This window comes from Vicugna pacos, chromosome 8, assembly GCF_048564905.1.
Source record: "Vicugna pacos chromosome 8, VicPac4, whole genome shotgun sequence".
In the NCBI taxonomy this organism is placed as follows: domain Eukaryota; kingdom Metazoa; phylum Chordata; class Mammalia; order Artiodactyla; family Camelidae; genus Vicugna; species Vicugna pacos.
Genome location: NC_132994.1, coordinates 65,049,042 through 65,075,543, shown reverse-complemented (window position 1 = coordinate 65,075,543; position 26,502 = coordinate 65,049,042). Strand labels below are relative to the sequence as shown.

At 42.4% G+C, this 26,502-nt stretch overlaps 1 protein-coding gene and 1 long non-coding RNA gene across 3 annotated transcripts in view; one reads left to right on the top strand and one right to left on the bottom strand.

Annotated features, from left to right (window-relative positions):
• The window catches only part of PLEKHG1 (pleckstrin homology and RhoGEF domain containing G1), a 211,015-nt gene that overhangs the window by 113,699 nt on the left and 70,814 nt on the right, over window positions 1-26,502 (bottom strand). Inside the window, exon 1 of one of the 2 annotated variants that reach the window (XM_031679958.2) lies at window positions 7,523-7,727. The exons of the other annotated variant lie outside the window; for it this stretch is intronic. Within the exon in view, the coding sequence (XP_031535818.2) occupies window positions 7,523-7,640 (118 nt within the window). The 5' untranslated portion in view covers window positions 7,641-7,727. Of the gene's footprint in view, window positions 1-7,522; window positions 7,728-26,502 lie in introns of those variants that run through there. 2 annotated transcript variants of the gene reach the window in all.
• On the top strand, window positions 16,656-24,818 carry LOC140697908 (uncharacterized). Its single transcript, XR_012075288.1, has 3 exons — window positions 16,656-16,819; window positions 17,040-17,137; window positions 24,501-24,818. It is a non-coding gene; the product is annotated as an uncharacterized lncRNA (long non-coding RNA).

The following is a 26,502-nucleotide window of genomic DNA, read 5'->3' as shown; positions in this document are numbered from 1 at the left end:
AGGACAAATATTGTTCTTTGGAATGGAAACTTGTTGCTGAATCTCACCATGGAGCAAAAGGCTTATAAACTTCTGAAAAAATAAAGTTCACATGGAAACAAAAACACAACAGAAACTCCAGTATGGAGACCAACAGATGCTGCATGTCTTCCCAATTCTTTTCTAAGCCACTGTTGGCTGTTAAAATGTCAATGTAGAAATAATAAAATACTGATGAAATGCTAGTATTCCAGGGGAAATGCGTATGCTGAAGTTTTTTAACTTTGGTTTTCTAAAAATTTACTAGCAGACTGATGAAAGTGATGACTCGTAAGGGTAAGGCAGCTCCAGTTACTAGGAACTGACTAGAAAAAGATGGGAACCAGTCAGCCATGAGGACCACAGAGTAATAACTAATAACTAACATACAATGAGTTTTTACTACGTGCCAGGTACTGTTTTTAACCTAAAACAATCGACTTATTTAATTCTCAGAACAACTCTAAAAGATAGGTATTGCTATCACCCCTTTTGTGCACTTGAGGAAAATGAGGCAGAGAGCGGCGAAGTAATTGTCAAAGTCATTTAATTACGAAGTGGTACAACTGGTATACGAACCAGACGTCTAACTCTGGGGCTGACACGTCCACTCCCTCTGCTATACTGACCCCATACAGCAAGGCCCTGTCTGCAAGGACAGGACTGTCTCCATGTAACTGGACTAATGGTGGGTAGAAAACAGGAATTTCTACCACGTTCCTTCTGCAAAGGCTCTTAAAAACGAGACTTCTCTCTGATGGGTCACAGTCCAGTTGAAGAGTGACAGCCCCCAGGTAACTAAACTATCACACAGAAAGGTGAAGATGAGTGAAGCAATAGCTGTACATAAAGTGGTACCAATTTGGTGGGGAATGACTTTCAAACTTGTGTGACATGGCCTCCCTTTTCTGAAGGGGGCTGTTTGCACCTCTTTACCATTGTACTCTGCCTCTCCAGGCAGTCACAAGCTCCCTGAGATCCTGACCTGGACCACTCATGGCTCTGTGTCCCCCTCACGGCTTTGTGCAAAGTAGATGCTTCATGGATGTGGCTGCATGATTTACGTGGCTGTGGACGCCTTCCCACAGAGGCTGAGCACTGAGCTGGCTCTTTGTGGAAGTGATGCATGAAGATGTATGGAGAGAGGGGATGAGAAGGCAGCCAAATGTTAGAAAACAAAGCCATGGCAGTTGTGAAGAGACAGACCTCACGGGGAGTGGCTGGCTGAACCAAGGAACCGTGCTGGACAACAACCACACGGGCTAGTTACTAATGCAGGACCTCCGGGTCTATCCCAGGGAATGCAGAGACTTCCGTAGGCAATTTGGATCACTGGCTCACGACACCAGGGAGGAAAGAGTCTGCCAAGGGCTTTGTTTGCTGACACAAGAGCTTCTAAGTCCCAGAGTTAAAATGATCGGAGAGAGAAAAGCCAAAAGTTAAGAATCAGTTTCCAGGAAGGGAGGAGACAGTGCTTAAGTCACGCATTTTTTTTTTTAATTTCTTTAAGATGACATGCTGAATGGTAGGCCACCAGTATGCAAATACATCTTCACACTATTCTGACAAAGCAGGTAGGAATAGAAAGACTTACAGAGACTGCACCATATGACTCCACCTCTGGCCGCAGTGGAGTGAGCCCTGGGGAAGCATCTACAAGTTTCCACCACACCCTTTTAACAGGACTAGTCTCACATTCTGAGCCCAGAGTGAGGAGTAATCAAGCAGAGAAGACCACATGCAATGAAGCGCAGAGCTTAGTAGCAGGGGCTGGAGGTGACGATGCCTAGGGTTGAATCCGGCTGGAAACACCATTACCTGTACGAACTTGGGTCAACTGTTGAGCCCCTTTGGGTCTCAGTCGTGTCATGTGTGAAATGGGGACAATGTGGCGCTTACTGCAGATCGCTGAGAGGACTAAATGCTAATGCATATAAAGCGTTCAGCCAAGTATCCCTATTACAGACAGAGACTTTCAAACTTGTGTTTTCTTAGCTTCTGTATTCATCTATTTAATATCCATTAATTGTAGGACCAAACAAACAGCCAAAGTTGTTTATATTTCCTCTGTGATCCACAGCCCATGCTTGGAACCACTTTCTTATCTCTCACACAAAAGCCCTATTTCCCCTGCCCTGCTCACCCCAGGGCCAGGGCCCAGACAAGCAGGGAAGCCCCTCTGCCCCCAGGCCAGCTGGAATTCTTCAAACTAGCCAGTCCTAAGCTGCTGGCCCTGGCCCGCCCTGCCCTGCATGGGCAGCCCCATTAGAGGCCCAGTAAAGGCCTGGCCTAGGCTTTCCCTGCACTTCTTTCTGCCTCTGACCAGCACTGGTGCTTCCTTGTATGGCTCTACGTGGCATGCCAGGCCCCTCTTCTTGGGAAATGTAAACAATAAAAATCTTCTTTCAGTGGCATTAGTCTCTCTGTGTTGTCACTCAGCCACCTCCATAAATTAAAATCCCACATGTACAATCATTGAGACAATAAGCAAAAGCTGTAATAACTTTGCATAGGTCATAAAATAGAATCAGATAAGTTTATGTCTCTTCTTTCCATCCTTTCTCTCCACGCTGTCACTTTCAGAGATTTGGCCTGAGTCATTGCAATAACCTCCTTAAGTTGCTAAGTTCAATTTCTTGCTTCCTCAAACCATCTCTTTACATGGCTCTCTTCTAAAACTCAGAATGTAGGTTACCCTCTGCCAGGAAAGCTTGATCTAGTTTCCCATGGTTTATGGATCAACTCAACGCTCCTTATCTTGGCAGTGAGCCTTCTAGGGTCTGGCCGGGTACTGCGGCCATACTGGACCACTCAGTATTCCCCACAAATACTACCGGCCTTTCATACCGCTAGGCCTTTGCTCAGGCTGGTGCCTGCCCTTGCAATGCCCTTCCCTCTCTTCTTAAGTATGGACATCACAATGCACTCGAGGTCTTTGAATTTGCTTCTGTACTATAATTGCCCCTGACAGTCTATAACTAGATTAATTTCAAGACTTCATTTTAACTTAGTAGAACCTTCATGAGTGAAAAAAGGCTAAAAGTGCAGTAAGAGCAAATATTTACTTTCTATTAGTCCCAGTTTCAGAGTTGAAAGTATCTTCAAAGGTTTGGAAGGCCCAACTCAAGTTCTACTTACTTGGGAAGTGATATTGTCTCTTAAAGTTAATCATTTCTTCCTCCAACATCCATTTACCATTTATTTAATTCTGTTTATTCATATTGTATTTGTTGCATTTCTTTACATTTGTTTTCTCTGGATCACAAACACTTTTGGGGGGTCAAGGATAAGCCTCAGATAGATCTTAAAAGTTGTCATCACAAGAAAAAAAATTCTGTCCTTGTGGTGATGGATATTAACTAGAATTATCGTGGTGATCATTTCATAATATATACAAATATCGTATCATTATGTTGCACACCTGAAACTAATAGAATGTTATGTCAATTAGGCTTCATTTTTTTTAAAAGGAGAAGCCTTAGTAATTCTTTTATCTTTCCAGCATGCCCATTGGCCTTATCCATAAGCAGCTGCTCAGTGAATATTTATTGAATCATAAGACTCAAGATTATTCTAACTAAAATAAGGGGCTATTATCAAGTGGTAATTACATAGTTAATTACGGGTAAATACAGGGAAAGGGATACACAGCTCATCTAAACTAAGTAAAATTAGTAGAGATCAGAGTATTACAGTAAATTATTTTAAAACGTTGTCATATTTAGTCATTATCACTAATTATAAAATGGAGTGAATTTTAATTTTGGTTTACAAAGATAAAACAATTTTAGTTTATAAATAAGCCATACCACAGGCTGTGATGTGCAGTTGCTCAGCGTTCATTTTACCTTGCCTGAAGTTGGTAGGCCGTATATGGGGTAGGGTTAAAAATTCCAGTTGGAATTTACAGAAGCCTCACGAGGATACCTTAAACTGCTCCCAGTCCTAAAGAAGGAGATGGGCCATGTTCTGGCTGGACAGAAACCCAGATCCACCCCTGATCTCCGGTCCTTCAAGCCTAGGCTGGAACTGAATGAAAAACCAGGTCTCGGTAGAATTCAAGTCATATTCTCTTTGATGGCTACATGAACCTTCTCCCAGGTCCTCAGTAAATATTTGGTGATGAGCTGACTTCATCATCGGACTTTGCTCCCAGCATGATCGTTGGAAAAGAAAGTTGGCTGAGATTTACAGCTACCTCTCCTCACTAGGTGGGTGGTGGAGCTCGGGAAGGAATGAGAACCATTCCATTCAACACAAGGAGAAGCTGTTCCCCGGCCGGCATAATGAAGGAAGTGGTGGTTTAGAAAGAATCTTAAAAATTACTCAGAGATGATTACAGGCTGTCACTGAGAAATGAGGAAGGAAGGGCTTTCTTTTCGACTACAGGGTGTAGAGTCCTACAGTCAGAAATTATTATTTTATATTGAGGCCAATGGTAATCTGTAGGCCTTTGAAATGTGAAAAGCAATAATAACTTAAGTACCTGGTGTGACTTATAAGGCATCAGGATAGATTATACAGGCCGTCCATAAAAAACAGTCTCCTTACTCGACAACATTTTGCATTTCATACTTCTGAAGGCTCTGCTGTCAAACAGTCATTGAGGACCTACCCTAAGTAGGACACTGGGCGTGGGGGATTTAGAGAGTATCAAGCCATGGAGCTCTAACCGGGCTGGTCATCCAGATAAGGAGGGAGGACCACAGGGAACCTGAAGAGTGCGTGCTGCCTCTGCCAAGCTGCAAATGGGTGACACGACCCAGTCTTTCGGGCATTCGCAGGAGCTTCGCCCAAGAACAGAATTTCTGAAACAGCGCATGCACTAAAATGGACATGATTTCACTCAACAAGGCAAGTAACTTGGTTGCAAATTAAAATGTGCAAAAGTTTGTTCCTGATTTGGGATTGAGAAAGTTGGGTGTGGCAATCATCTACAGCAAGAGATATCCTTTGATGGTTTCCAAGTCCTACTCAAAGGGCATTTTGCATTCCTCATCTTTCCTCTCATGTCCTTCACAGCTTTTGAAATAGTTAAAGCACAATAAAAGCACAGCTTTAGCATGCTGGATGGTGGGCTGCCCCCTCCGCGTCCCTCCTCCCCTCTCTCCCCCCATGCATCCTTGCTTATTTGGACAGAACTGGCAGAAACATAGTTACGTTTTGTATTTAAAGGTGAACACTGTGAATCACCCAAATCCACCTTTGCCTTCAGTTTCCTTACTTCCAGTTTCTGAGCTCAGTACTGAGAAAGAATCACCAGGTAGACAGGTCCAAGAGAAGTTACGAGCTGAAAAGACTTATTTCACATCATACTGCTTAGCAGCTGGGGACACTCTGATCACTCTCAATGACCAACATCATCAGGTATTCTCTAAACTACTATGAACTAGGCATTGTCGGATTTCCTGAGCTAACTTTTGACATGTCACAGATAAATATTTGTATTATATAACACATCTACCTGATATTTAGGGATTCTATGGAGTGAGAAACAATTGCAGCAAGCAGTTTTAATGTCAAAAGAAAATTCCATTGCTCCAGAAAATAAAGAACTAAAACATAAAGATCATGTTATTTAAAATCTCTTTCCTGGTACCTAAAAGTAAAACCTATAAATCTGTCCATCTCAGGATAAATTTGTCGAATAATTGCCCTAGGTCAGGACTTGGACTGGACATTAAGGAGAAAAAGATTTTTAAAAAAGATTAATCAATGGCACTTGCCTTTAAAGAACTAACTGAAAATAAAGACTTCCCTGAGTCTCTTCATACTTTAAATAAATATAAAAATGCCAGGAGGCTGAAAAGTTCCTGAAGACTCTTTCATGCCTGGGTTAGAAATTAAGGTATATTTAAGGGAGGGGGAAAACTAGAAGGAAATGAGAACATACTACCCCTTCAGCCATAAAAAAGGAACGAAGTTCTGATGCATGCTGTGGATGAATCTTGAAAACATTATGCTGGGTGAAATAAGCCAGATGTGAAAGGAAAAACATATGATTTCACTCATACGAAGTATCTAGACTAGGGGTATACACAGAGACAAGAAGTAGTCTGGAGGTTACCAAAAGGGGGGGCAGGGAAGGATGGGGGGCTACTACAGAATTTCTGTTCAGGGTGATGAAAAAGCTTTGGAGGCAGACAGTGGTGATGGTGGCACAAAATTATAAATGGAATTAATGCCACTGAATCATATACTTTAAAATGGCAAATTTTATATTATGTATTTCCACAACTTGAAAAATGAATAATGTAATGTACCAGATAACCACTGAATTGTACCCTTTAGATGAGTGGACTGTACGGCATATACATTATATCTCAATAAAGCTGTTAAAAAAAATCCCTCCCATGTTAGCATATTACTTTGTCATCTTGTAAGGCTCTGAATATTGTGAAGCAAATGTGCTGGGAGAAGACCAGGTGATCAATGTTTGAAACACTTCTTACTGAACGCCAGGTGTTACCACTGATCACAGACTTTTGGCAGCTTAGACCACAGCAGAGCCGTCTACCTTTTGTATATCTGGTTCAATAAGTAATTGACTATCTTGCCATGAACAGACTTATCAGGCCAGTTTCCCAATAGTCTCTTGGACTGATTCTTCTTGAGTACAGCCAGCCAGAAAAGTGTGGTTGGAAACCAACAAAACGAATCACATTTCGTTTTCACACCTCTCAGTCGTAGGTTAACTAGAGACCAGAGCAAGCCGGGATCTAGAAAAATGCCTGGCACGTTCTGGCTTCCAATACGTATTTGTTGAAATGAAAGAACAGTTTGCATTTACTGCTTAGGAAACTCTTAGGGCAGATAAAGCACTTGGAGCGGCAGCAGGCCAGCTCGGAAAACTCCTGGGAGTTGATTCCTTCTGGGCTTAGCCCTGCTTCTCTCATAGATCAATCATCAGCAAGACCAAAGACTTTCCTTCTAAGTATCCTTAAGAAATCCAAGGTCTAGACAGAACAGAATGAGGTCAGAAGAGGCCATGATAACCTTCTGAACTAAGTCAACAGGAGAGCTATATTTTGGTTACGAGTTCAGTTGCTCCTTCAAAACAATAGTAACAGAAAATAAAATAATTCGTGGGGAAACTCAGAAACTAACTACTTTTACCATATCCCATACCAGAGGTAAAATAGTGTTATGATTTTTACACTAGAATTTGCCAAAAGCCACTAAATCTTTTCTGTCTTACTCGTCAAATACACATACCACAGAATGAGGATTATGTCTTAAAATAAAAGCTTATGAAGGAAATTAAGGTGGGATAATGATCTTTTACTCTGTGACCACCAAAGTTCCCTATGTCTTTGATTAGGAAAAGAGAAAAGAAACTTCCCACGAGTGAGTTAGCCGTAATTTATAATAAGCTGAGAAGAAAAGCAGACTTTAGATTTGTTGATTCTATTTGAAGGGGGTGAAAAAGCTTGTAAGATCATTTTCACCTTCCTGAACCTGTGAAAAAGAAAGTCATACAGTCATAGCAGAGTCACACACATACCCTGAGTCCGAACTCCAGCTTGGCTCTGAGGAACAAGAAGTTTGGATTCTGCCCTTCGAGGAGAGCTTCGGTTCCTCCATCCTCTGACCAGAGCCCCCACCATGGTTGTGGACAGCATGCCCCCCAGGCAGCTGCGGCCCTGCTGGGTGACCGGGAGGGGCTGCCCTGTCAGGCAGCCGCCGTGGGAGGATCAGGTCCACCTGCAATGGTGCTCCACCCCAGGCAGACAGGTCTGGGCGGTTCCGCCGCCCTCGTCCTCCACCCACATGCTCATCCCTGCGTTGTCAGGCCTTCCTCCGGAGGCCCAGGGAAAGTTGTGGGGTGGGGTGAGATAAGCAAAAGCAGACAAGAGCAAAAACAAAAATGAGGGATATGAACAGAGCCAATCAATAGAAGAAGATGGTCAATATTACAGACGTGCCAACCTCCTTTATATGGATTCTTTATTCTTTATTTGGATTCTTCATTTTTTACTTAAAGAAGTAAAGTCTAATTTTTCAACATTTAAAAATGACTGTGTGTGTGGAGGTAGGGGGCATGTACCTGTGTATCTATTTCTCTTTTCCCAGCTTATTTTCTCTCTTGAATTGGCACAGCTTTTGGGCAATTGTTTTTCCAAAGAGAACCATTCATCTAGATAAACAGAATTTGCTTACAATATATGAAAAGTATTTCTAATTCACAGAATTATAGCAGCTTTTGCAGACGAGGAAAGTGATTAAGGGACTTTCAGAAAAATTCACAACCATGTAAATACTTAAAAACTTTTTAAAAAGGAATTGATTCGGATGGCCTAATTTTTCTCTCTCCTGCTGAACTAGCCGCAGTTGCCTCAGACTGAGTAGGTGGGACCGTCCGGGCATATGGTTCTCTGCTCACAAGCGCCCCCTACTGGTCAGGATGCCAGGTGCACATTGGTTAGAGACCCATGACTGTATTAAAGCTGTGGTACGGGCAAGAAGTAGAAAGTTGTACGCTACATTCATTCAGCCTGGGTGGTACTAGGATTGAATCACCTGTAGGCAATCTGAGCCTTTTGATATTATTTATTGTCCTTATGATTGTTGTGGGTTATGCAGATGGGGTTGATGGAATAATCCATTATCCGACTTCACCCTTTTCCTCTCTTCCTCAGTTACACTAATTATCTAGTAAGATCAAGGTTGTTTTTGCAGGAGGTGGGCAAATTTTTCAAATCCCCCCATACGCATCACCATATATATATATTTAAAAGCCTACACTGCACTAAAAAGCAGCAGTGTTTGGGGGACACATTTACACATTACCTATGAATTTTACATATTCATTTAGTTGAAATTTCCCCCCTTTGCTCCTTATTTTGACTTCTCCAAGATGTCAGGAAACTTTGGTGTCATGGCTGATGGAGGGAAGGTCGAAAGGCAGGATGGGAATTTGAAATGGTATAAGAGCAGGAAGCTGTCGGCTCTACACTCTGCACCCCAACCTCAGACGGGGTCCAGGCACACCTCTGGGGCACAGCGTGTGGTCATGGAGGGGCAGCATTTGCTGAGAGGGACATGTCCTGTTCCTCCTGGCAGTGCACCTCTCTCCTTCCTCACTGGATTGGGGCCCCTCTGCCACAGGCAGCCCCTTCCACCACAGAGGTCCGAGCTGGGCTCTGCTGGGGTTCAGGGGAGACCTGCTCAGGGAGCAATGCTGCCTGCCCTTTAGGGAAAAGGGCAAAGTGGCCTTCAGCAGTCTCTCAGTTACTGGGACCCCGACAGTCACAAAGACAGGCTGAACCTGCCTTCTGCTGGGGGTACTCCCTGTAGGAGTGGGGTGGCATCAAGGCAACAGGTGAGCCAGATACTCAAACCTGGGATCAGATCTTGGCTTAGAGGCAAGGGATTAAGTAGGGATCTTAGGATGGTCCAGAAGCACTTGGAATTCCTCAGGAGGCGGGAACACGGTTGTGCATTTATCCTGGATGACCTCTCATGGGAATTCTGTGTCCAGCTGTAGGAGACTGGGTGGGCTGGGAATGTAGGATAGTAGGGATCCCAGTAGAGGATCCATCAGGATGAGCAGAAGCCACCTGGCCCCATCCTCAGGGTGAGGTGGCCGAGATAACACAGTGATGCTGAAAGCAAAGGATTAGCTCTCTGAAGACTAGACAGAACTACTAATGTCCCCCAGATGGAGCTCTTCTTTGAGGCTCTGTCATTACTGCTGCCACGTATCCGAGATCCCCACAGACAATAGGCACCTGTCCCCAGTGGGCTCATCAGAAGTCCAGGGTGGGAGGCACAGGAGTCATGGCCAGAAGCACAGCAAAGTGCCCCTATTCAGACACTGAGGACCCTGCACAGCTGCTGTTATCAGCCACCAAGGTGAGACAGAGATGGGTGAGAAAGTAGGTAAATGGAGCCAACAGATACTTCTAATAACCTCCCCAGGCCCTCCCCACGTGAATGTTCCACATCAGTACGGCTCCTTCGAGCCGTACAGTCACAGCACTTGTCACACTCCACTGCAACAACCCTCGAAGTCTGTCCCACTGGGCCAGCTGCTCCCAGACCGCGCATCAGAAACATTCTGTAAAATACAGATCCTGGGGCTCGCCCTGAAGTGACTGCTCCCCCAGGTCTAAGACAGTGTCAAGGAACCTGCATTTTCTCTTACTCCCCACGTTTTCTTACACTGCCAGCCTGGAACTGATCCAAGGAGGGTATAAAGAAATGAACTTACTTGTCTGTGGGCTTCCTGAAGTCAGGAACCACCACCTTTATTACCGCCGTGGCTGGCACAGTGTGTGACCAGCTCACAGACTGCTGGATGAAGACCCAGCAACGGCTACCCCTCATCTCCACACCAGTCGGGCGGCCTGATACCGTCATCCTCCCGTGAGGCTCCCTTGCCTGCACAATCCCCAGCGCCACCCCAGCTGCAGCTGCCATCTCATGACACCACCTTGTCTTGTCTCCATCCCAGGCCCCCTGGGAGTCCCCACATGTCACTCGCCTGTAATGTTTTGGCCCAGAACGTGATGGCCCAGGCAGCAGCTTCTGTTCCCCTCCACCCTACAAAGAATGGCTCCATCTTTGCTTCAGATGTCTTAGGCCCCAGATCCCACTATAAAGCGGTCTGCATGTGAACTCAAGGCGTGGGTTTCATGGCAGCCTGGAACATTTTGCCTTAGTTTGCTGGCTGTAGCAGGTGGACGCTCAGTAGCCAAGGTTTTCCCCGACAGGAAGTTGAGTAATGACCATAACCGCTCTGGGAAACGTGGTCAGGAAGGGAAGGAAGAGCAATGTCCTGCCCATGGAGGTCAACCCCACCCTTTCCAGTTCCTACACGTGCGCTTCCGGTAAGAGCCACCAGGGCCGAGGGTGCTCTTCACCAGATGCAAAGGGAAACAGCTCCCTCTCGAGCCCATGAGGTCATCTTCCCCACAATCAGTCTGATTATAAGATGCTCTCCCCCCCGCTCACGAAAAGGGATGCACAGAGGAAGGAAACACACCTCTTCTTTGGACGGGACATCTAGAAAACCACAGCCGTGCTGAAGGCTTTGTAAAGGCCAATACGGTCTACGGCAAAGTTCAGCTCACGGAGGTTTGCTTCTAACCTATGGTGACTTTGAGTTACCGACTATGCTCTAAACTTCAGAAACATAAGTACTGTCCCCGCCCACCTTCTATGGAGGATGAGGGCCAAATCGGGCCACACACTTCTTTGTAATCTCTTAGGACCTATGTGGTCCTGGGTACACAGCGGGCTCTCAGCAAACACCGATTGTATAAATGCACGTCAAGCTGTGACGATAAGGTTGTCAATGGCTAAAACATGCACTGAGCCATCAGAACTAAGAATGACTTCCATCTCTAGCAAGTATCTGACCACCTACTATTAACTTCAGGAAGGAGCTGTGGGATGGAGGGTTGGCTACATGGAGAATTTCTCTGGCTCTTGCTGTTTCTTTCCATCTGGGTGGGGTTCCCAGAGCTATGGGCCTCTCTTTGAGTCCTGCACACATTTCTCCCGGGGGCAGGACTCAGGAATTAGATTGGCAAATGTGGAAGGGAAAACTGGGCAGAGGTGATTCAGCCCCACTCTCTGGCTTTTTTTGGCAGAAGCTCCCAACAGGGAGCGCGTGGTGCTCCTGGTGGTGCCACGCATGGGGCGCACACAGCTCTGCTCCTGCATGGGGAGGCTGGCCCCTGCTCAGCCCACTGGTGGGAAGGCTCCTGATTCTGACTTTAGTATTAGGATGCCTGCACATGTAAGACGCAATCTCCAATGTTGCCTTTATCAGTAGTAAATGCGGGGGTTCAGTCTCCTTTGTTTCAAATTCTCAAGTTGGTTCAGAGGTGGGAGGAGAGGGTCTTGGTGGCCTTTTCCTCCTAAACCCCAACATCTGGTGGATCAGCTCTTGCACATGGCATTTGGGGAACAAAATAACTCCTGAAGATTGATACTTCTGGCAGATGCTGTACTGAATGTGGGCCACTGGTGTTTCTTCGGTGATTTACAGCAAATTGTTTTGTGCCACCATTGGCTGTTTACAGTCATGCAGCTGGCCCTTTTGGTGACTCAGTGAGCAACTTTAAGCCTTATTCCACACGCAGTTTTGACTCTGCCAGTTGACTCAGTTGAAGATGACTTTGACCACAGGTGAGGGGCTCTGTCAAGAGAGTCAGGCCTGCAGGCATCAGGCCTCCCATGCAGGGCTCAGGCCTCACCCCCTAAGCAGGTAGCTGGGTGGCCTCAGAAGTGCGGGCTGGGCCTTAGCATCTGGGGCTTTTGGAGGCAGGCTATCCCTGCCTGACCTTGACCTTGACCTGCACAGGGCAGGGTTCCGAAGCAGGTGTACTAGGGAAAGAGTCAGTTGTAGGGAAAGGAGAGTCTGTGTTTACAGGCTTTCTAGATATCAAGGCTGGAACAACACCGCGAGGCAGCAAGTGCTTCATGCACTGCCAGAGAGGCTGAACATCAAATCATTATGGCTGGGCCGATCCAGGCAGCACTTGCTTAGCTGCTCCGAGTTCCATTCTGCATTCCAGGCCAAGGCAGGGGAGGTGGGTACAGCTAAGTGGTAGTGTGCGTGCTCAGCATGCACACGGTCCTAGGTTCAATCCCCAGGACCGCCATTAAAAAAGAGAAACTAAAAACAAATAAACAACCAAACAAAAAAACCAAAACAAAACACAAGGCCAAGAAGAAATTGAAGGACATGGAGCTATTTGTGCTGGCATAGTCCTTGACATGAGGAACATGAAAGAAATTCTACAAAGTATTAAAGCAAAGGAGAATGAGAAGAAAATGATGATGCTCTAAGTGATAACCACAGTCTGGGCTGAATGGCTCTGAACTGGATGCTGTACCGAAATCAACCAAACCTGACAACCTAACCCCCCTGTGCCATGTATACGGTCCTCAGCATCGTAGAGGTCCCACACGGGGAGAAGATCAACACACATGTGGCTTCTGCTCATGTCAATTATTCCCTGAAAAATGTATCTGTAAATTTACATAGAATTTGGAGTCTCAGATACACAAGTGGGTCCCACTGTCTAGAGATGTTCATTAGCTGTCAAAAGCACCTCTTGTCTATCCGCCCTACGAGAAGGAAAATGTGCTCAGACTTGCCCGTTGAAGAAGATGTTCCCTTGACTCTCCCTGTGTCCATCTCCTCCAGTTGGAGCTCTCTTCTCATCAAGGGTAAACCTCACAAATGAATCATCTGTACCTCATCTGCATCTCTGCCCCAACTGCCTCCACTCTAGTTTCCCCTCACCGTCTCCAACCACCAAAACAGCTCTCTGCAGCACAGTGCTGCTTAATCCCACTGGTCTTCATCAGCCTATTTCTCCTATAACTGCTTGGCAGCACCTGACACTCTGGTCACTCTCTTCTTCTTGAAGCACTGTCTTCCCTGGGGGACCACGATGCTCTCTTATTATCCTGGTTTTCCTCCTACTATATTGACATTCCTTTCCAGTTTCCTTTGCAGGACCACCCACTTATTTTTATCTTTGGCCCAAACACCCGAGCAACAGACCAGTATATACAAGTGACTGCTTGATGTCTCAGCTTCGAGATCTCACAGGAAGCTGAATGCTACCATCGTCTGCGTGGATGTAACAGCCTGATGTTCTGGAGCCATCCTTTCCACATTCACTCCAGGTAGTCAGATCATTACTACCTCTAGTTTTTGTTTTTGTTTTTGTTTTTGACTTCCTAATGTTCTCTCAAATGTCACTTACTTTTCTCTGTCTTTACCCTGTTCACCTGTCATTTGCACTAGTATAATATTCTCCTAAACCTTGCATGTCCAGTGTCTGCCTCCTCGCTCACCCCATGGCCTTCTCTACTGCACCACTCCAGTCCCATTACTCTCCTCTAAGTCTCTCCAGGGAGTCATGGTCTCCCCACATTGCTTTTCTGCCATGAACAACCTTCCACCAAAGCTACTACTGATCTGTCAGTGCTCTCCGCAGGTATCACCTCCTCAAGGCAACGCTTGCATTTTTCCTTTCTAGCATTTATAATTTGCAGTGGATATTTGGTTTCTAGTCATCTCCTTCCCCACTAGTCTACTCTGTAATATTGATGAGGGTGAGGGAGCCATTTTTTTTCCCATTTCAAATCCCCAGAGCCTGGAACAGTGCCCGGCACACAGTGCATACTCAATGAGCATTTGTTGAATGAATGAGTGAACAACTATAGCGCACAGGGGACTTTGGTATAATTAGTGTGCATGATACTTCTATCACAGTTGTAATGTTTACAAACATGCTATTATAATTAGATGTAAAAGGTCTAGTAAAGAAAGTAGCTTATAATTATGAAAACATTCCTATGGGAAAACATGATCTACTTTATGCCACCTACTTTATTATATGGATTCTTCAAAGACAACGTTGTGGTGGAAAGTGAGCTGCCTATATTTGCCTCCTATTTCATTTTAAGATTCACATCTTCTGTGCTCCTAGAAATCCTATCAATATTTCTGAAAGTAGCCACAAAACTCAGTAGTTTAACAAATGACTAAGCATCTCTTTGCAGCTTGGTATTTATTTTAAGATTAAAACCTAGGTTAAAATATATTAAAAGCTGTTAAATGTGCACATTATTTAAAAAAACACAACAACTCAAATAAAGAAAAGGCAATGGATTTTGATTTTTGAAAGAGAAAGAAAAATATCATAAGAGATTGCTCATATGTGGAATCTAAAAAACAAAAACAAAAACAAACAAACAAACAAAAAAAACAAAGTGTAAATACAGGACAGAAATAGACTCATAGACATAGAATACAGACTTGTGGTTGCCAGCAGGGCGGAGGGTGGGAAGGGATAGACTAGGATTTCAAAATTGTAGAATAGATAAACAAGATTATACTGTATAGCACAGGGAATCACAGAGGAAAAAATGTGGTAATGAGTGTGTATATGTCCATGCATGGCTGAAAAATTGTGCTGAACACTAGAATTTGACACAGCATTGTAAAATGATTATAAATCAATAAAAATGTTTAAAAAATTATCAGTTGGAAGAAAAATCTTAATATGATTAAAAAAAAAAAGAAAAGGCAATGGAGCCTTCTCATGCCAAACCCTTAATGTGCAGCAAAAATGATTTCCACGTGTATTTTTTCTCCTCTACGTCAAAGTAGGACAGGGCTGCCATCCATTAGTGTGGCACCTTCACTAATATATGCAGTTTCATAAGAATGTGTTTAACATGTTGGCTTAGAAAATTATTAATATTTTTGTCCTTTTTTCTGGGATTTATTATCTATTTTCTCAGAAATGAAAGGTGATATGTCTAGACTGATTTCCAATTTATAATTAATTGGTACTCAGAGACTTCAGGCTTAAAAAACTGCAGTATCAGTATTAACCTAGTAGGAAAAAGTCCAGGTTTTCAAACCATATTTAAAAGGCACCTAAATGTTTTGTCTTTAATTCATATACTCAGACATTTACCCGTAGATGGTTAGAACAGATTCCTAAGAAAGCCCCAACACTTGGCAGTTGGAAATAACCATCTGCTATAGCAAAACCTTTGTTAATTGTAATTCTACCCTGAAATTTGAACCCTATAAAATTGTAGAACTCTATATTGGATTGGTGCATAACCTTAAACCAGAGAATGTGCCAGCATTTCTCTCTCTCTTAAAAAGAGTATGTGGATTAATTACAAGGCGCTGATTGACCTGGCTTAGTCTTTATCCCTGTCTGCACAAAATTAATTCCTACCACTTACATCAGTTAGATTGGGTCAAGATGGTAATTCAGGCTGAACCTAACATAAAAACTTCTGCTTACTATGGCATCTGAAGTTAACATGGATTATTTCTGTTAAAAAAATAATTCCTCTTTACATACGTAGAGTTATTAATGGCATAAGGAGTTAGATGTCTCCATGCTCACTTTATAGAATTATTAAAGCTTGTTCAGGCACCCCTCAATTTAGGCATTCATTGGAAGCAGTTTTAAAATATTTGACTAGAAAAAGTAAGAAAATATATTCGCCTTTTTTTTGTGTGCCACATTTGGTCTTTAAGTATCAGATAATACTCATAACCACATTTAAAGGGTCACAAAATACTACTGACATTAAAGACAAGGGAACACATTGAAAAGACCTTATAAGGTTGTCCTTCTTACTCGTGCTGAAAACATTTGATATTAGGCTTTTAATTGATGAAGAGTTGACGAACTGGACTTTCCAGTTAATGGGACTTGGGCAGTCTCAGAGAGAGGCACCTTTAACCAGGTCAGCTCCATCTTGGGTGACCTCCCTTTTACCTCCCGGTGGTCTGAACCTCCCCCTTAATTCCACTGGAGGTATGTCCCGCTCTCCTCCCTCTTTTGCTGTGGTTGTTGAAAGCTCCTAAATCTGGCAGTCCTAGAAATCTGTTCTTGTTTCTGCAGATAGCAAGGAAGTGAGGGAAGAAATACAATCCTTATACATAATTTTAAATGGTTGTGCTTACCACTATCAATAAAACAGTATAAAAGGTAGTATTACAACTAACCCTATAAAGATTAAGCGGGATGATATTTTGCCTCAAGTTAAATGGGAAACAGACTGTTCAGATAGGAGTTTTCAGAATTTTCAGAAGTTCCTTCTCAACAAAGACACCATTCTACATGAGGGGTAGTCAGTGCTGTGAGCACAGGCGGGCCTCCTCACCTAGCCTGCGTCTGTTTCGGTCATAAGGGGCCTATATCATTCAGATGTCCCTAGAGGAGATGATATCTGATGGGAATCCAGAAGAACAAAGAGAAATAAATAGGAGTCAGCCACCCTGGAGTTCCAGGATCGGGTGAGGAGCAGGAACAGAGTGTGCCTATTAGGGGAACTGTAGGCAATGCAGTGAGGCAGAAACTACTGTGTGTGTGTGTGTGTGTGTGTGTGTGTGTGTGTGTGTGTGTGTGTGTGTGTGTAAAGAGGGGGAGAAACAAGAGACAAGACTTTAGAGGTAAGCAGGGACCAGGCCATGAAAAGCCTTATATATCTTAACAGAGTTTGACTTTATCCTGAAGCAACAACAGGGTTTTGAAAGGTTTGAAGTTGAGAAGTACCACGATCAGATCTGCGTTTGGAAAAGAAGACACTAAATGAAGTTGGAGGAAGTAAGAAGGCAAGTAAGGAGATAAAGAGCAACTAGGAAAGAGAGGATGGCAGCCTGGGTAAAGGCAGCTGGAGTCGGGATGCACATGGCTTGGGAACAGATCCAATGGGCTTGGGGGTGAGGAGAGAGGGGAGTCAGGGAGGGGCTCAGACTCTGGGCTCAGAGAGGTACATGTGAAATAGCAGAGGAGTTTCGGTTGTGGGGTGGTGGGTGATTCAGGGAAATGATGACTCTCCCATTTTCAGACACTTAAACTACCCTGTATTTTCCCCCCATTATAATTAATCCTTTGAAAACATTTTTGAACAGGTACTATTTTAGTGCCTTTAAACTGCATTAGTTGCTCCTTCAGATTAGCATCTATCTCCTGCATCTCTGCTTCTCACAGCTTCTAACACGGCAGTTGCTCAATGAGTGTTTATCTGATGCTATCCTCAGGATAAACTCCCAGGAAGAGCACTGCAGGTTCAAAAAGCGAGACTTTGATAATTCTTACTGTGCACTGCCGGGTTTTATCCAAAAAGACTGAATCAATAAACATCATCAGCAATAATTCATGAGTATATCTGTTTTCCCTACAATCTTTCCAGATCTGGCCTTTGACTTGGTAGGTGTAAAGTTCATTTTAAAGTTTACTGAAGTAAAATGTACAGATTTGGTGTTCTATTTGTCTTATTTTGGGTGAAATGGCTGAATGTACCCGTGGACTGCTTATTTAGTTATAATCTGATACCATGCTGACATTTGTATAAATCCATCTGTGTGCTACCAAGTCTTTAATTTTGGCTATGTATATTTTCCCATTTTGTTGCTTTTGTGCTGCTTTAGTTTTAAGAGGTTTTAAATTCTATATAAACACATTTCCCATCTTTCCCTTTTCAATTTTCATTTCTTTCGACAAAGTTTTCCCCTATGTAGCTGAAACCATGCTACTGAAAATTCATAATTCTTTAATTCATTGGTAGTTTGTTGACATACGCATTTTTTATGGCATGTGGTCTAAATCTTAGAGATTTTTTCTTTTGTATTATATCCTGTGGTTAGTAACTTAACTAGGTTTTACTCGATTCATCTATGTCTTATAGGGTTTTTTTTAACTCATGATATCTGCAAGAAATATTTATGTAGGTTCATTCTGGCTACTTAATTTTAGCATCTTAGATTTAAATTAATCCCTGTGCTTCATTTTCCAGTAAGGGAAATAAGTTTTATCATCAAAGACAAAGAGGCTAAAATACAACTATCTTAGAGGGTACCCCAGCACCAGGCTAGATGCTTTACATAAAGCCACCTTGCAGGATAAGTACTGTTATACCCACTTTACAGATGAGGAAACTGGGGCTCTGAAGGGCCGAATAATTTGCTCTAGCATGTCACCAAAGTTAAACAGAATACAGATGAATTCTGCAGAGAGAGAAAAAGACCCCTAATATATTAGAAACATAAAAAACTGAAAGATGAAGTTATTGGGTAAGACCTCCTTTCTCCCAGTCCCCCACCCCAACCTGGAAAGCATGAAAGAAAGAAGAAAAGGAGCAAGAACACAGGAGCCTGTGTGAGAACAGGCCCTGGAGAAAGTGCGCACGTCACAGGCAGGCACTGTGGTGCTGGACAGATCTGTGTGTGAGTCCTGCTTCCGCCACTTAGGAGCTGTGTGACCTTAGGCAAGTTCCCAAAGCACATAATGGAAAGTGGAGTGAAGGGGACAAGAACGAGCAGGAAGAGCTGTCAGGAGCTGTTCTCGGGGGCGGTGGGGGCGGGGGGTTGGCATCAGGGAAATCATAAAGCGCCTACAAAGCACTTACCCTGCACTGCCTGCCAGCACGTGGTAAGCTCTCCAAAGGTTGCCCGTGATTATTAAGTATTTCTCAGCAAGGCCACGTCATCAATTCATACAGAAGTTTTGGGATCCCCACTACATTTCCAAATAGGGAACAGTTGCCAATTTGTGCATACATTTTCTAGGAAAGGAAGTATGATCTGGCATCATGCAATTCGAAATAAAAGTGAAACCCAGGTTCCATAAACATGGTTGTATGATAATCTGTAATGAGAGTTTGAACCCAGCCATCTCTCCACCATTCATTTTGGTGGATATCATTCTCAGATGAGCTTCTAGAACTTTCCGGGAGCAAGCAAATCCTAGGAGTTGGGGAAGCAGCCTTGGCCTCTGAGGTCATTAATTCCACCTTTGTTACTAACTAAAATCGCAATGACCTCGGTTCTTCAAGAGATGAGAAGTTCTGCCCAAATGAACTTTCTGGTCACTTTAGGGTTAACAGTAAGAACCTCTTTCAACCCTTGTTAACTTATTTATTAATTTTTTTTGTAAACTGGGTCATACAAGCTCCCACCTCAGTAAGTACTGTATCCAAACCATGATTTCATCTTCCTCTGATGATTCAGATGCTTGCTCTGCCTCAGGGTCAACTGTCTAAGGGGCACCACATCAGACTCGGAAGAAAAGATGGTGGAGTGGGTTTAATGGAGACCCATAGCCCAACACACTTCAGGAAGTTTACCTGTTTTCCTTAAATGAATTCTTCATGTCTAACTACTTTGTAGTGTAGAGAGGGTTTCTTCTAGAAACTGAATTTAGGGGGAAAAATGATTAAGGGCTTTGGTTTACCTGAGTTTTACTTGACTACAGGTGTATACATGCTTTGAATGAGTCTGGTGCCCTGAGAAGTGTTCTTGAATATATTTCAGCATCCAATCACAAGCAGTGGCTACAGACAGGCAGAAGAAAATTAGCTTTGTTTATCAAGCTCTTCATCTAAACACTGACTAGAATGGGGAGCAGAGGTCACAGATGACACAGAATGTTTAAAAATAATGCAGTACCGCACAAATCTGCATATGCTTGAAGATAAAAGGATCCTTTAATGGAATGGCGCTTACTTTAATAATGCTTTTGGAACTTGTATCCATGATGATTTGCCCTTTTTAAAGAGGATGCTAAAGGTTAATTTTCTATGGCATAAGGGCTGCAGACAAATGCCAAAATCCTATTCCCAGACCTAAATTATATAATCAGAAATAGAGCATTCGAACTGCACATCAAATAGTCTCGCTTTCTGGCAGGCTTTGAAAAAAAATCAGTTTCGATGTTTGAAGTAGGCATTTGTTTATATAATGCAGCCAACCATGACTGCCAAACACAATAATTAAATGCTTTAACAAGTAAGAAATCTTGCCAGAGTATGTAATTTGAGGGGGAAAATAAGCAGAGAGTTGATACGTAGCAGAAAATGCTGAATTATTTATTCCCTGCTAGTTAGAAGCAGACACGCATGCTGTGAGTCTACCTGCAGAAATACTAAAGGAGAAGGGAAGCCAGCAGAAGGGACCAGTTATCCTCCTTTTTCTCTCTCAACATGCTTTCTTCCCACCCAAACTGGAAACGTGAGGCATTCTCGCCCCTCTTCCATGCCAAAGTTACCTGTGTGGACAGGAAATTCAACATCTACAAAGAAAACAATAAATAATCACCTTTTCCTCTTTTTCATTCTTTGAATTATCAACTAAAAATTGACTCACTCTGGGCTGTTCCTGTATTTCTCTTTTGGAGAGGGGTAGAGTGGGATTTTTTTTTTTTTGAGTCCATGATAAGGGAATGTTTTTATGTCATTTACTTCTATAAAAAGAAAAAGGAGTTTTATACCTATTCATCTTTTAAAATTCCTTCTAATTCTAAAGTCTTTGATATGATTTTCTATCATAACATTCAAAGGAAAAAATCATAGCACATTAACAAATAGCTGAAGAAATTATACATCAATGCTTTAGTAATACTTAAAATAACTGAAACCATTCCTCAAATATGTCTTACATGTTATTGTCAATTTAATGTATGTACATTATATGTAAATAATAATTTACTACTTTTATTTACATATTAAATAGTTTATACTGATTATATTACACACGTGTCAAAGCAATAATGATTTAAAATTTTCTGTATTCTCTTATTTCACCTAAATGCTACTACTATTTGTGAAATATTGCCTCAATTTAATACAGACTTATAGTTACAGTGATCTTTTAGATGATCTAATTAGTCTTTTCAAAGGGTTCAACTTCTAAGACAATTGTAAAATTATCCTTAATTTTAATGTTCACTCATCTCCACAAACAAACACTATAAATGCCCTCTGGCTTTCCCGGGGAACTTCAAGGAACAAAGGGGAGAGCAGAGGCGGCAGCAGCCATTTCTAGAATCTGTATAGTACTGCAAAGCACCTGGTAACATGGCTTTATTCCTGTGGGCAGCGCTGGAATCAGGCTCTCGTTTTCTCCACGGTACAGAGACACCCCAGGTAGAGGGAGTCCTTGCACCACTTATAAATGGTGAGTTAGTTAAGGGTTGAAGACTTCTGCTCTCATGCATGCTTTTTTACCCCATTATTTAAATAGTGGTTCCAGGACAACATCTGCACATCGTTTGTGTGCCCTGGAGGATAATTTCTTTAATATCAGGGATCCTATTGGTTCAAGGGACTATCAGTTCTTGACCAGCCTGTTGAAAAGCCACCTAATTGCTTATCCCCTTTCCACTCTTATCTGCCATTCATTCTTTTCCAAAAGAGCAAACCCTCAAAAAACTAAACTGGATTACATCACTCCTCTGCTTAAAACAAAAGCCAGCCTCCTCAACATGGCCTGCAACCCCATGCATTATACAAACCTCGCCTGCCTCTCCAGCCCCATCTCACTGCTACTTGCCCATTGCTCACCAGCCTCTAGCCTCTCGCTCATTCTTTCATTCATTCTCGTCCAACTAGGCCTTCCTGCCAATGAAAATCCACTCCCTTAAGAGTCCCCTGTTCTCTCCATACATAGCACTCACCACAATGTATAATTATACTCTTACGATGGCCTTCACAATTATCTTTCAGCTCCAGCAGCTCCACTAGCTTCCTGCAGGTGTCACTTCCATGTTCACCACTGTATCCTCAGCACCCGGTCCAGTGCCTGGTATATGGTGCCTGTCCTTAAGTGCCAACTACATGCAAGACTGAGTAGATGAGATGGGGGAAGACTCCTGACTCGACAAACTTCTCAACAGACTGGGGCTTTGCTTCTTTCTTACCCATAATGGCTCTGCCTTCTCCTGTTTAAAGGAGCATGCTTTAAGAGGGGGGTGAAAGCAGCAACACAGGGGCTGTGACATTGTGCCCTTTGCCTCGGCCAAATGGGTTACTATTTGGGGTCAACAATACATAGGCTCCTTAACTATGAATACTGTGTGGTCCAGGGTTTCCCTATCAATCCTAGGATAATTAGGGAACCCCAAAGTTTGCTGAATGAACCCAAAAATGTGAAAAAAATTTTTATAACCCTTAGCTCCAGGACTGACATGTTGTATAACTCCAAGGGGGCCCTGGTCCTGGGGGGTCTGGGAGAGTAAGAAGCAGGTCTGTGTAGCTCTCAGTGGTGTCCCGCTCAGCTCCTCAATGTTGCCTTTCTGTACTATTCTTCCGGCTCTGTGCTTTGCTCCTGGGTTTATTCTTCATTAGAAACCCAACATTTATCTTATACACGTCTTTAAAAATATGATAAAATGGATCGTATTCCTTATAAAGTCAATGAAATAAGTTAGCAAGAGGCTATGAAAAGTGAACCCACTTAATTCAATTTTTTTATTAGAAAAGCACCACCAACATTACTGATCTTTGAAAATTGATTCCTCATTGTTTATTTACTTTGAAAACGTAAGCACATGTGAAAACATTATATAAAATTTCTCTCTTGATGATTTTTTTTCTTGATGTTTCTATCAAAAATCCATGGGGTTTATGAAGAAAAATAAACATGTATTTCACTGAGGGAGCAGGGATAAAAATTAATAAAGCTATGTCTTTCCTTAAATACAAAAATCCCTTAGTAACCTCAGGAATGGTTTCAAAAGGAAATTAGAAATACATTTTAAGGTCAAAATCCGGGTTAGCGCCACGTCAACAGGAGGAACACCTTTGGTAAGAACCCGGCTGACTGTTAAGAATCATTCTTTTCAACTGCTTCACTGAAAAGATCTAAATGAATAGTTCAAGTAACTTTGACATCAAGCAAAGTGTTCAAAGGGATTTAGCTAAAGATTTTCCCCAAAGGACATCGTAGCTAAAGAGTTAATTCTCCTCTTAACTAAGGCCTTGTGGACTCAAGCAGAAGTAATTGCAAGGGAGTCAGACATCGAAGTAGGTTGGAGAATGTCCTCTGTAGGAGCACAAACGCCATCTCAGATGCCTCTTCAACCGCCGCCCACCCAGGCCAAAGTCATATTTTTTTCTCTTTGCACCTACTCATTTTGTACAATAACAACACATCCCAGCTCACTACAGTTCTGCGCCTTGCAGGCTCCCATCCCCCTCTATTTGAGGGCCAGCTCTCAGTCAGAAGTCTCCCTTTGTCTTTCCTGAATCCACAGTGTAGCTGTGCAAATGTCTGACTTTAAAAAATGAATGTCAGTATTTACAGTGATCTTATTTTAGCCATTCTACAAAACTACGTGGGGGAGACACAAAGAAGCTCTGCAAAGAAGGATGAAGTTAAAATGTTTAAAAATAAATTAGGATTAACAATTGCTTTGAGTCATTGCTGCCATGAAATAAAAAGATCACTGCCAGATGTATGAAATAGATTGGTCACAATAAATTGACTCTCATTTGATCTTCATTTAAGGTCAAATAAGACATTCTGTTTGGTATCACTTTGTACAAAATAGGAGGACTGGTCCTCAAAAGACTAAAATATTTTTCCAGAAACAAATCAAAATGCACATATGTGAAAGAAATACAGGGTTTTAAACCTTTACCACATTCTTCCCCTCCAAACAATCAACTTATTTTCAGGATTACGGATAAAGCATTCTGATTTTAAAGTCCTTTGTCCAAGTATTTCAGGTCAGACCTGATTAGGAACACAGCACCCCAGCTGACAGGAATGCTGAACTCTTACTTGGTCATGAGCCAGCCAGACTCCATGGAAACCCGTGAGTCCCAGCAGATCAAAGAAGAGTTTAGCACTCAAGAATCTCCTCCAACGACCCAATAATAGAAACTATGCTCAATACGGGTTCAATTTCTCAAATGGATCATTAAATTTTATTGTAGAAGAACTCAAAATAACACCAAAAAAAAAATCCAGAAATTTACAAAGGGAACTGTTGGCTCTCAGAGAAAAACCATAATTCCTTTTTGGAACTAGACTACAGGGAGTTGAAAAATATTTGAGGCACTCATAAAGAACCAAATCATTTTGCACTTTGTCTAGAAGGTGTTCTGGTGTTTAATGCTCCCATGATAATTGCTTTGTTTTGTTTTTAGGAAAGTTACAGGAAGGGCAGCCAATGCTTTATGTCCTCTCTTGGCAGGTACAGAATGCAGTGAGGCTCACATTCAGCAGGTATGGAAGCACCAGGACATCTCAGTATGTGGGCAGGGAGCCTCCCTGCTGATACCCATACCCAACAGCAACCAGCTGAAAAAAGAACAAGTACGCTTGTAGAATCTAATTGGAAAGACCAATTTGTACGTCAGTATTTTAGCCACTCTTGTACACAAGTCAGTCTTCAAATACTTCCTCTCTTTATGGCTCTTTAGACACACATCTCACAAATAAACAAGAGGTCTTGAAAACTTTTATCCCTGCTGATTGACCACAAAACCTTTTCAAGGGGCAGGTAGCACTCGACAGCAATAAATAGTGTTTTTACTTGTTATTCTTGGTGGATTTAATATCACCTTTAGTTTTAAAGGAGGGTCAGTTGTGCTTTTCACTGCTTCCTGTCTCTCCATGCATTTGAAGTCAGCTTCTCTAAATGTTCCCAAGCAGCATACACTCCTTATGCATAAGGAAAACCAGGTGATATTAGGTGATTTAGCAAGGGAAAATATTTCTGCTTGAGTTAACAAAACACATTGTTTAGACACATCTGTTGCAAGCAGGGAAAACTAGACCGCTATGAACAAGGAAAATTAATGACACTATGGGAGGTTGTCACTGAAATCTGTGCTTCAAACTACCCTTTCCTGAGATACTTTATAATGTTAGACTGTGTGTTACAAACAGAAGTCTATTCTGCCCAAATCCCATTTCAGTGTCACATTAAGATAACATAATGCTGTCTCTTATAAGTTTGCTGAAAACACAAATACTTGGTTGAACAGATAATAGAAACAAACAGCTTTCTTAGTGCTGATCTTTAGTCAAGGACTAGATATTCATAAAGTCACATGTGGAAATTCTTTTAAAAAGTCATGTTTACAGCAATACAAGATTTTAGATGTCTGGTGATCACATATTTGGGGATGCTAGTATCCTGAAGTCTTAGTAGTTAGGTAACCAAAAGTGATACAAACCCAGTCCTAATTATATTTAAACAGGCTTGATTTTCATGCAAGATTTAAATGGTTGGCATTCCCAGATCCAAACAGACTAATACAGCAAATCAATTTAAAATCCCATCTTTCCTATTGCTCATCAGTTTAAAAAAAATTGTGTGTATGTGTGTATCTACTACCTACCCTCTTTGTGGAAAAACTAAAGGATTTGATAAATGCAGTTTCTATGATGGTAAATACACTGGGCTAGAAGACAAGATATCTTAATTCTAGTTCAGTCTTGGACACTAATTTGCTGAGCAAATTTGGTGGTGACACCGACTCTCTCTGTGCCTCAATTTTCTCATAAGCAACATGAGATATTTAGGACTAGATCTTTCCAATGTCTAAAATTAGCACCTAGTTATGGCTTAGGTGAGCACAGAGAGGGGTAAAGATACTAGGTTTATTGGTGATCTGGAGGGTACAGTTCTGCCCCAAGCAGAGAAGAAGGGCATTTCAGGAATGGGGCAAGATGACAAACAGACACAAGTAAGCAGTGAATGGACAGACGTAGCAGAGGGTGTATGGGATGGAGGAGTAACAAGAGATTCAGCGGGACATAGCCAGACACAGAAGCCCTTTAAGAGGAAAGCCAGTGTTATCTCGTGGTGATTGTAGCTTGTTGAGAAGAAGGCCAAGTTCACCCTTGTTCCTAAACTTTTTTCTCTTGGGAATATTCCAGTCTGAATATATTGGCTTACTTCTGACAACCACAACTCCACTGGACTGTAGAAAGTGAAACATCTGGCACTTTTAATACAATTTTTCCACATTGTATGCCTGTTTTGATTTATATAACTTGTCTCTTTCATCCAGAGTGCTGCCAAGGTGGAAGGAAGACTCATTTCCCCATAGACACAACGTTATAAACGATAAATAGGTTCCAAAATTGCCTACATTGATCTATGTAACTTGGGTGCTAAATACCACAAAAGCCTATTCTTCCGGTTATAGCCTAGTTCCACCCAGCTGTCCAAGTCAGAAGCCTGG